Source organism: Kryptolebias marmoratus, linkage group LG16 (assembly GCF_001649575.2).
Source record: "Kryptolebias marmoratus isolate JLee-2015 linkage group LG16, ASM164957v2, whole genome shotgun sequence".
NCBI classification, from domain to species: Eukaryota; Metazoa; Chordata; class Actinopteri; order Cyprinodontiformes; family Rivulidae; genus Kryptolebias; species Kryptolebias marmoratus.
Window position 1 is genome coordinate 10,670,787 of NC_051445.1, and position 11,950 is coordinate 10,682,736.

Below are 11,950 nucleotides of genomic sequence, written 5' to 3' on the forward strand. Positions count from 1 at the left end.
TGCTCTACTTTTATGTTTTGTTATATGTTTTAGGTTGTAACAACTTGGAGACCTTAGTGTTTTCTGAGGTGGTGCTTGATATAAAAAGTTTCAGAACTACTGCTGTATGTGATACATTTACTGAAAAATCACTTTAATTTATTGTTTCTAACCCGTGATTCCACGGGGGGAAACCATGTGACCGTATCTGATCGCACGAACGTGTAAAAAAAAAGATCCAAGAACATGTGAAAAACAGGTTAATTTCACATGTTCGTCTCACTTTATTTGCTTCCATAGAAATGTATTTCACTCTCTCCACGTTTTCATAGTAAATTTTTTTTTCCACATTTGAAATGCACATGTGATTTTTGTTCAAATCGACAACAGCCAAAAAAACGTTTTACGAATGTTACGATATGTTTTCACATGTGAAAATGCGATTTTCCACATGTGCAAAACTAGTTTCATATGTTAATTTAATATGTTTTCTCGGTTAAATGTTACATTTTTTACAAATGAAATGAATGTGCTTTTTGTTCAAATCTACATTAGTAAAACGGGTTTCATATGTGTCTCGTCCTTCAAATCAACATGTGCAAAACATGTTTCACATTAGTCACGTTATGTTTTCACATGTGAAAATGTGATTTTCCACAAGTCAAATCCACGTGCTTTACATTTAAATCCAGGTTACATCTGTTTCATCATATTAACACCATTTCACATGTGAAGACGGGATTTTCACATGTAAAGTTCATGGGTTCTGTGCAAAAGTTTTAAACTGCCTTTTTTTTAAGTACTCGGTCTTGATCTTGAACAGTTCTTTGCTGATTTTTCACTAATTTTCTGCTAAATTCTCATGCCTGACATTGTGCAGCGTATGCTTAAAAAATGAGAAAAACAAACAAGTCTGAAAATCACATTTTAAGAAAACACGGTGAAATAAATCCAGCAAATATCCAACACAAAACCTGAGAGATGCCAGACATTACACGACATTCCATCTACTGTTTATTATATTTTCAGCTTACAGCTCTTGGGGAGTTGATTTGTTAATGCTAACATATTATTTAAAAAAAAAAAGTTAAAAAACAAAAACAACTGGACTTCTATTCTGTAGCTGAAGACGTTTCGCTTCTCATCCGAGGAGCTTTCTCAATTCAGGCTCCTCGGATGAGAAGCGAAACGTCTTCAGCTACAGAATAGAAGTCCAGTTGTTTTTGTTTTTTAACTTTTTTTTTAATTTAACATGGCCTGGATGACTGAGAATCTACACCAACATATTATTTTGCGTCTGCCAAACTGTGTTTTCATTTTCATTCATAGTCAGCTAAAGAATCGAGATCAAACTGTGTCTTTGTGGCAGGCTGCTAACAAAGTTACTAGCTAGCAAGCTGCTAGCTAGCTACTATTGCTAGCAAGCTACTTACTAGCTAGGTACTAGCTAGCTAGCTCGCATTTTGGCCCAAATTACTTCTAAGCAGCTTCATTTGAATATAATTACCTGAAAAACTAAAAATGTTTCAATAACCAAGCGTATTACTTTATATATTATTTATTTCACATTTTCACTGCTTGACCGAGTTTATTAAAGCAATGATACCTGTTGGTGTAGATTTTTTTGGTTCAAAAGCAGTTAAATTTATTTAGATCACAAAGCTAATTATTCATACACAGAGCATATATGCCAGTATATCCCTGCACGACAAGTGAACATGAGTTTGAAATTATAGGTATACAAAAATACATATTTCTGAATATTAAACAAATATATTGGAGGTGCCGGGTAGTTTCTGTATTAATCCTCTAACGCCCCTGCTGTGAAACAGTGATTCAGTCAGGATTCAATAAATTATCATCTTAAACATTTATAATAAGTGATTAAGTTATTATTCATTTTTGTATTTGCTAAGGTTGGTTAGCTGCGGAGGCCATTTTGACTCCAACAGCTAACGCATCAAATGGTTACTTTCTGAGATCTTCGTTAAATTCACTCAGCTACTTCTTGTGATATTTTGCTAACACAACAAACAAACAAACACTCACACAGGCAAAAGCATTATCGCCTACCTTTAATGTGTATGTGACTAATAGCTTTATTGTGTTTCATACTAAGATGGAGTGGTGTTATTTTGAAAAAAGTAAATGTGGAGCTTGTGCGGAAAATTGTGGACAAGCAGACAAATAAAAAAAACGAGGAGATTCATAGTGTCTATAGATTATCCAAGATCACAACAAGAGAAGGATTTTAAAATAATAACAATAAAAATGCCAAAACTTTTTTCCCACAAACTTTATTATACAAATTCTTTGTTTGTCACTGTCGTATCCAAGGGGATCAATGCAATAAACAATAACAAAAAGGGTTGTATTGAAATTTATTGGCATGAAAATAAATCCATAATTTGTCTTTATTGGACACTGTCCCTGTCCATTTCTTGTGGCCATTAAGCATCCTCCTCCGAAATGAATTCATAATGGTAAAAACGCACACCATATTCATTCATTTCTCTCTGAAAAAACAAAGCAAAACAAACAAACAAAAAAAAAAAATACAAGTTTTTCAGCGTCCCTGGGTGTGGAAAAAATAAAGAAATAACCCCTATAGCCATCGAGGATGCTATGAGAATAAAAAGACAACAAAATGTTATGAGTTCGGCACTGTACAATTCATTAAATACTAACACAGAATCGTTATTCTTTTCGTATCCTCAAATTAATGTCGAAGAGATCACTCAAAATATTCTGATTGTACTAGCTATACAAAATACGATACTCGCACAAATTAGATTAACCATTTATAAAAGTCGTGAGGATGGGTTTCGATGGATATGGCTTTGTGAGTTATTACAGACTTTGCTACAGACCTTTTGTGGCTCTATTTAAAAAAACAAAACAGAAAAAACAACAAAATCTAATACAACTGTATGTCGTCTGTCCTATTTCCCTGAAAAAGAAACTGCACTCAGAGCTTCAGGTTTCCGTTAGACCTCTGTTTATCCCCCCCGTCTGAAATAAACATTCATCCGAGCGCACGTACATTATGGCATCGTAGGTTTGTGTACAACCCACGATAAGTTAGAGGTTTAGGCTGCTGGCTCTTCCTAAACTCACTTCTCCTGGTCTACATTTACATTTCGAAGGCTGCAGAGTTTTTCCCTCCCCAAAAAATACATGTTGTTGTTTTTTTTTCATACCAGAGCGGAAACCTAAAGTCGTCGCTTGAGATCAAGAAGTCGTAAGGCTGATGTCTAGGCACGGTACACACAGCTGGAGAATCGGCCTTTAAGCGTTGACGACCTTAAAAATCCAGGCGTGCCATCGATGCCTCTCAGTGAAATGAAGCTGGCATGCATCAAGATTTGGAATCTACTTTTCTTTTTTTTTTTTTTTCCTTTTTTGTCCTCGAACTTTTTATGACCAGATGTATGGAAAAAAAACAAAAAACCCAACTAGTCGTGAAAATGCACGTTATCTAAAAACAATAAACACTTAAAACCCCACCAAGTAAAAGAACATCACGTCATAAGATAATTGTTAATAATAACCATAACAGTTATAATAATTATTAATCATAACACTCCATCAAAAGTTTATAACAACTACATTTAGCACTGTGTATAGGAAGATTGTCCAAATGTAATCGGTGTTTCGGTTCGTCTCCGTATCCTCTCGCAAGACCGGACAAAAGTCAAACGGTTCCTCTTCCTTAACCCGTGTTAAGTACCTCTGATTTCGGTTGATAGGAAAAAAAAATTAAAAAAAATAAAAAAATACAAAAACAATAAATAAAATCCCTCAAAGCGCAACGCAGTTACCTTCCATCAGCTCGATCGGTTGAAACTTTCAGCCGCCATCGCGCAAGAATGTAAACCTCGGAGGACACGAAGTGTGTTCGCGTCTTGGTGCAAATATCAGGGGACTGATTTGTGCAAAGTTTTGTTTCTGTGTTTCTCTTTGAACTGTGCTTGAATTGCTCTTGTTTTATTTTTAATTTTTTTTTTGTACACATTAATACTTAATACGTCATGACAATATCAACACAAAATCAATAGAAAGAGATAGCATTTTATATGGACCACAGATATCACATACTACAGTATATAGGATAGGATAGCCCTTAGTATTGATAAGCGTTGTTATTGATGAAGATATATATATTTTTTCTTTTCAATTATTATATGTTTGTTGTTTTTTTTTAAACTTATACTGGCTGAAGTGCATTATGATACAGCAAGGTCTTTGTCTTGAAGATGGGAAGGGCTTCCTAACCATCCGAGTCTCTCGCAGCGCCTCAGGTCGCCCCTCTCGCCCGTCGCTGAGGTCTTTGGCTCGCTCTGAAGCCAATCCTTCGACTGTACAAAAACATCGCTGACTTGTTTAACGGGTCACCTGGTGGCATTAATCGGGGTGGTGATTGTCGGACCAGCTTCCGGGGGTGGTATTTCTCCTTTGTATCTCCACAAATGGCTTTGAAGGACAGTTGTGTACGTTGCAACCTTTTTTTTGTGTGTGTGTGTGTGTGTGCTCTTCGTGTTCGACCTGTGTCACAGCAAGTTGCCTCTTTGGAGGTAAACTGAAAAAATGCTGCTCTTTAATCTCTGGGTTCTGTCGGTTCATGCGAACGTGTCTGTGTAACATCACCACCGATGGCTCTGTTTTTAATTTTTTTTTATTTGGTACGCCCCTGTTCGTACAGGCGGGACCTGATCTGTAAAATGGGAACATCGGGGCAAACTTCACCCCCTGATGTGGTTGGTTTACATATCAGCTTCCTGTAGAGGAACAGTGATCAAGAGTCGAGTCTCTTCTGGTGATTTAATCTAAGGTCACATGGAAATCTAGGCAACCCGGGCAATTGGATTGTTAATGTAGGTACGGCTGCAGTTTAAAATAAAGGCGGAGAGCTGCTAAAAAACAGCCTCCGCCCTCTCCATGCAGTTACACGACAAGGAACAAGTTCAGTCTCCCTGTGTCGGGACGAGGTTTGTTCAGCAGAAAGAAAAAAGAAAAGAATTTCACCAGGCACAATGGTCTTTGAGACCCATCTGGTCCACCGAGCGTTTAGATCCAGTTCAGTAAATCACTACAGGTCCAGGTAGTTGGCTCTGCTTTCTGAAACTCCGTCGCAAAGTTTCCCCACGTTGTCCCTCTGCTCCGTCAGATCTTTGTTTTATTGTCTGGTTCCCCTATCTAATATGGCTCCTGAGTACTTTTTTTGTTGTTTTTTTTTTTTGGAAAAAAACACATATAAAAACTAAAATATGAACAACTCCTCCTTTTATTTCCCGTTTCGCCCAATCTCGTCGGTCTCTCTGCAAGTAATGGCACTGCTGTTTATGGCAATATGGCAAACTCTTGTTACAAAATATGGCTGATGTAGGCTATCACAAAAAGGGAAAGACAGATTTTCCCCATCTAGATCTTTAAATTTATAAGCAGTCATATTCAAGCTAATTTCATTACAAGAGAAAACTAATTCGAATAGCCTAAACACAGGATATTGTAACTACTGTATTGTTCTAGTTTTAGTTCTTGTATCTAATAGTTAAATGCAGAAGGGTGATCTACTCCCAAACATCTAAGGACTAAACTCTACACTAGGCACAGATCTTACACCGTCACCTCGTTTTTACTCCCTGTCCTGATTCCCTGACTGCCGCCTGCACTTCCTGCTGACCCCCCGCCGCCCCCTCCCGGTATGAAATGTAGCTGCTCGATGGTGTTCTGCCGTTTGGCTGCAAAAGCCATCCTCCTGGCGCTGTGGCCCCCTAGCGTTCCCGTTCCCATAACGACCCCGGCTCCGGGGGGCATGTCCCCCGACCAGCCCATGCCCCCGGTCGGGTGCGCCGTCGCGGTCGTGTTCCTCTCCTGCTCTCGTCCCGATGTGGGGTGAGAGTTCATCTTGATCATGTGGTGCCGGTCGAGGGAGGGCGTGGCGCAGACGTTCTGCTGGGACTGGGCCTTCTGCTGGCGAGGCAGCGTGGGGACTCCGCCTCCCGTGTGGGCGTAGGGGTCTACAACCCCCATTCCACCCACCCCAATCCCGCCGACCCCCATCCTCTCCTCCAAATGGTCCGGGGACATGAGCAGCCTTTCCTGCCTGTCCTGCCTGTCCTGCCTGTCCTGTCTATCCTGCCTGTCCTGTCTGTCCTGCCTATCCTGCGTCTTCCTGGTCAGGGTTTGGGTGTTGGAATTCTTGTTGGAGGCAGCCATGGCTTTGTAGTACTGGTGCTGCTGGTTCTTGGACAGCCGGGACAGAGTCCCAGTGTTGCCCGGGACGTCGCCCATGTTGAGCAGTTGGTCCGTGGACTTGACTTTTCTCGGCTTGGAGAGAGTGTCATAGTTGGGATTGAACTGGGGCTCCGGAGGGTCCAGGGGATAAGGATTAGGAGTGGGAGAGGCAGGCATGGGAGAGATCGGCATGCCAGAGGGCGGCGGTGGGATCCAGGGACGGACGGCGTGCCTGGGAAGGGTGCCTCTGCCACTGAGGGTGTAGTCTCCACCCCAGTGGAGGTGGTGCTGAGAGGACTGGAGTGCCGGCTGGGCCGTGTGAGGCCGGCGCTTGGTGGTGCAGTAACCAGACGAGTACTCGTCGAGACCTTTCTCTGAAAGCCAAACAATATTTCCCTGATTCGTTTACATCGCCACAGCAACAACAACAAAAAAAAAACAACACCACCACATAATGATGCATTCCGCGTTTTAGCGTCAAGGGCGCCACTGGAATCCTCCGGCGCCTCCGAAACAGCTGCAGGAACGGCACTCCGAGGGGAGCGGGGAGGTGTCTCATTTGCGATTTGCGGAGGAGCGTGGCACTTACCGAGGCGTTTGAGCGAGGAGTATCTGTTGAGCTCGGGCTTGGTGGCGCTCTCGTAGGAGGGCGGCAGCTGGGCCAGGTTGTGCAGGGAGTGGTGGAAGGAAGGCTGGGATTTGGTGTTGTTGTGCTTACTGGAGAGCAGGGTGCCTCCAGCTGCCAGCTGAGCGTTGTTCATCCGAGGGGTGCGTTCTGCATAGACCACAGGGGGAAAAAAAACGACGGCGTGTTAAATGAGATTTGCTCTTCTGGATAGATGCGGTGCACCACACGTAGCGGGGTGTGAATCTGCTAACATTCACTGGAAAGGAGACTGATTTCAGCTCGCTTTTCAGTGCTAACACAAGCAACCGGAGCTATGATAATTATTATTATTGTTCCAGTGAATGAGCCTACTTCTGAGCTTAAACTGGAGGTGAATGAAGTAAATGAAAAATCAGAGTGATTACATGTAATTTACATGGAAGCCCTGATTTCAGCAGCTGCCTTACCGATAGTTGCGGTGTGTTTGGGGCTGGAGCCCGATGAGTGGATGAAATTGTGTTGCAGATTGCCCACTGTAAGTCAAAGAAAAAGAAGGTAATCAGCCCACAAAATGAATGTCAGGCAGCTCTGACGTCGAACAGTGTTTCAACACACACACACAAAAAAAAAACAAAAGCAAAAAGGCTTGCACACCTATATACCATTATCAATTACATGAAGATTTCCAGATATGTTCATTTAAATGTTTTAATTTCAAATTCAAACCACATAAGCTTTTCTTCCCCCTTCGAGTAATCCAACCAGTACAGAAAAATCTCATTTTAAGCACACAACCGCTAAGGACATGTGTCCCCCCCATCTCATCACGAAATGTCTCAGTGGTGCTGGAAAACAAGCCCGAATCTATAAACAGACCCGATAAGCAAAATGTCCCTAAGCGTTCTCTTACAGAGAGCTCTGATTGTGGTATTATCTAACTCTGCAGGGAAAGAAAAAAAAACAGAGTCTCACATCTGTTGTCCTTGTTGGGCACTCCTGGGGCGTAGAGATTTTTGGGAGCTCGTCCTATAGTCCCCGTTCCGTCGCCCACGGTCAGAGCCACGCTGTTGTTTCGCTCGTCCTGCTGGACCGGGCTCGACTGGTGCCGCAGCATATCAACCAGAGCTCTAACGGAGCGACAAAAACACAAAGGGAACAAGGGGTGGAAACGGGCGATAAATCTCGACTGATCTCAGTTAAGGCCTTCTGCCGACAGTCGCGCGTTCAAACGCCAAACAGCGCGATGCTGCGCGCGAGGCAAACTTGTGATTCCAATGGAAGGTATGTGGTATAAAAATAGTCTCAGGATGGGACATCGTGTCTCCCTCGATCTCCCACAATCACCCAATAATCAAGAAGATCAAATATGCTTCAGGTGATCGATATTTTTTTCATCCTAAGCTCAGAACTGAATCCTATAGACGCTAATTAAACGCACAAACCAAACATTTATTCTGTGTTACAGCAAAACACAGCAGACCAACGAGCACTTAAAGGAGAGGCTACGACCTCCTGTCGATAGCTTTTTCCTTTAGGCTCAGTTTGAGGAAATGGAGTTTAAAGACGAGCCGATTGACGAGCGAGCAGCTAGTCGAGACAAAAGTGGATTGCTGCCATTTCAGACACAACAGGAAGCTCAAAAATGTTGTAGCGGTTCGTGCAAAACCTTCACATTGCTGTCTGCTTTGGATCGTGTGATCTTTTTATTAAACACGTTAGGATTTTCCTGCTCGATATACACCAGACGTTGTACAGCTGGCTATGTTTGCCACTATTTCCACCTGCAAATAACTATAAACTCTGAGTAAATAACCTTAAACTGGTGTTGATGATAAATGTCATGGGATGGAGTAAGACATTTTTAGGAGAGGAGTTGTTTTTTAAGATGGCAGCAGTCCACTTTGGTCCGATGAGTTGTCGGTCCAATCAGATTTAAACTCTTTGCTCAGCATTTCTGACTGTTGCCTTTCTACAGAATCCCACCTCAAATTATCCAGACTATGGCTTTAATGTGGAGCCGTGGTGAACATCGTCCAGTGTTGGTTGCCAAAAACAGATTGCGACGATGTTAGGTCATCAAAGAAAGCAGAAGGCCGCTACTTAAAGAAGCTCAAATATGTTTCGGCTGATAAATAAGATTTTTACTTCAAGCCCAGAACCGAGTCCTGAAGACGTCTCGGACGCTCAGCTCAAACACAGAATCGGAATCGGTCCAGCAGCCAAAAGATCTCACCTGGGCATGTTCAGGTCCCTCTGGTTGGCCTCCTGCTGCACCTTGTTGAAGACCACCTTGATGCCCACGGCCACGGCCACCATGAACACGACGACCCCACCGATGACGAAGCCCGTGTTGTGGCTCTGCTGCTTCAGTGGGTCAAAGTCCGGGTCGGGGCCCAGCCCCTCTGGTGTAATCATGGCGTCCGTCTGCGGCTTGGCCCAGTCCGGGGAGTTGTAGTTTCGGCAGCTCTCCTGCTCCAGCTTGCGGCTTCGCTCCGGACAGCAGAAGCGGTAGTGGCACGTCCCGCAGCAGTAGATGAAGGTGTCCTTGGAGCAGTTGAAGGCGTTGTCGAACTGCCCCATCACGTCATAGTAACCCCAGCATACGTCCGGCCATCCCTCCATCACGGGCGGCACCTGGGCCGCGCTGAAACGCGTTGTGACCGTCTCCGTGGAGGTGGCGTTCTTGGGGAACATGACCTGCGGCAGGGGCCTCGGCGGCGGCTCCAGGACCCCCTCGGAGGTTTCCGGGAGCTTCTCGGGGGCTTTGGGTCTGCCCCGGAGGGCAGCCGGCCTGGCGTCGGCCTGGATGGCGCGCAGCAGCGGGGAGGCGCCGGAGTCGTCCCCGGGCTGCCCGGTGAGCGGCGTCCCTGAGCGGTCTGCGAGCTGAGAAGGGGCTGGCGAGGGGGCCTCCGCGGCGGCGGTAAGCGGGGCGACGAAGAGGGAGAGCAGGGAGACGGCGAGGACTCGGAGATTGGCGGTGGGCGTCATTTTTACATGACTAAGACATCTATTTTCTGTCATTGAGTCAACGCCGTTACAACGCTGTATCCGCTTTTGCAGTTTAACCCACTAAAACGTCATGTGAGGTGTTCGTGTTTGGGGACGGCGGATCGCTGAGTTCATTCAGTAACGCTGGATGATAAAACCTGAAGTCTTGTTTTTCATGTCTGCTTTTGTCACGAGGACGTCTTTCAACGATAGAAGCAAAGAAAATAAAATTTAAAACTCGCGCCAGAAGCTGCTTGTATAGGTATAAAAACGGTTAGAATGGCACGCCCTCCACAAACGTCATATTTTTGTCCTCGGCCTTTCGTCCTGCACTCATCAAACCTACCACTGAATAAGGTTTCTGCTCCGAACCGTAGGATCCGATCAACAGTGCAGGCAGATTTGTTCAGTCAAACGAAGCCTTCCTGTACATTCCTGCGCTGATCGCGGCACTTGGAAAAAAAAAACAAAATAACAAATCTGTGACCAGTCTGGTTACCTGGTTGACTTTTTCAGTCGGGAGTGGGCACTTGTTTATGCTATAACTACTTAAAAAAGAAAAAAAACCAACACAAAAACGTATGAAATCTGGATTTATTTAAAACAATTTGCCGCTTCTATGTCTTAAAGCGACGTGTCTGGGTTGAGGAACCGCGCCGCTGATGGTTACTGTCGACTGAGGCCATCTTACTCCGTGTCCGTTTTTGAACTCCCTTTCCGGGGCCCTCGATCCGCGGGTCAAAAAAAAAAAAATTAGTGGCGCGCCGGAACCAAAGAGACGACACCCGGCCTGCGGAACGAGTCAAACGCCATGGCTTGTTGTGTTTTTTTTAGTCAGCTTCTGGGCACAAAACGTCGCCCATGTCGCTCATACGAGTTCCCTAATTAGACGCGAGCTGAATGGCACATTGCCGCCGCATGTGACACGTCTCTCCGAGTGAAATTATTCCCGTTTCTGTCTCCGTTTTGGGGTTGAAAGAATATCACTTTTGTTGAGAAATATGTAAATGCGTGAAGTTATTGTGCTGGAGGTGTTGGCAATAATAGACAGAGGCAGATCTGTCTCCCACAGAAATTATAATTGCATGTAATTATCAAAACGTCCCTATCTGTAGCAGAGAATGTAGGCACAGATGGGGATGGTTGGGGGGTGGGGGGTGCAGAACGAGAAGGCTCCGCTTGTTTCAGTTACTCCTCTTACCTTCTGAGGAGGGTTCGATGGTGGAAAAGCCAGGAACAAAAAATGGGAAAAAAAGCAGCAGTTTTTGTTTTGTTTGTTTCTTCCACTGACTAAATGTTCCTGCGGAGTTTTTCGGAGCAAATTGTCTCTTGTCGAGTCCAGGGAACACGTCGACAATCTGTGACACAAACAACAAGCATTAGATTAGATCAAAACTGGCCTCTGTGTGTGTGTGTGTGTGTGTGTGTATAGGCTCGGTGTTTCAGGGTGCAGATGTGAGCTGCTGCTGCTGCTGCTGTTGTTGTTGTTGTTTCTTTTATTAATTCGCTCGTTTTGGTTTGCAGCAGGAAGGCTCTCCTGAAAAGCCAACGACGATGATGATGATGATGATGATGATGATGATGGAGAGAGTGCAGAGAGGGAAAAATTCAGGGATTTAAATGAGCAAAAAAAAAATGAGAAAGAAAGATTGTGGCGAAGCGGGAAGAGCCAGAGGTATAGATGCAGAGACGACCGCGAGTGGGAGGGCGGCGTGTGGGTGGCGCAGAATCAAGTACATTTCTCCCAGCACTTACCAACGCAACGCGGCGCATCGCACAAACAGATCTGCCATGGCAGCGCACGCCGCGCAGCCGGAACACCCGAGTGCTAATCGAAGCTGTGCATCAGCTGCTGTCAGAACACTTACAAGGCTCCAATTTGAAACTGCAAAGAAGGGTTTTTTTTTTCCTTCTTTTGCAACTGTGTGCATGAGAGCGCTACAGTCGGCATCCTGTAAACCTCCATGTAGAAAAGTCTCCTTCCTCCCTCCCTCCCTTCTCCTCGTTCCCTGCCTCGTTCTTTGCCTTTCTCTCTTTCTCAGATTCTGTGCGTGGGCTGAGGCAGCTAACTCTCTCAGAATAGCAATGCAGCTCTGTCTGTGCGTGTGAGTGAAAGAGGGGGGGGGGGGGGGGGGGGGG

At 44.6% G+C, this 11,950-nt stretch overlaps 1 protein-coding gene across 1 annotated transcript; it reads right to left on the bottom strand.

Annotated features, from left to right (window-relative positions):
- Positions 1–2,260: 2,260 nt before the first annotated feature.
- On the bottom strand, positions 2,261–11,787 carry LOC108235516 (protein shisa-7). Its single transcript, XM_017415573.3, has 6 exons — positions 11,567–11,787; positions 9,057–11,169; positions 7,796–7,950; positions 7,291–7,356; positions 6,806–6,991; positions 2,261–6,590 (listed from the first exon to the last, which is right to left on the bottom strand). The coding sequence occupies exons 2-6, from the start codon at positions 9,842–9,844 to the stop codon at positions 5,596–5,598; spliced, it is 2,190 nt and encodes a 729-aa protein (XP_017271062.1). The 5' UTR covers positions 9,845–11,169; positions 11,567–11,787; the 3' UTR covers positions 2,261–5,595.
- Positions 11,788–11,950: the final 163 nt, after the last annotated feature.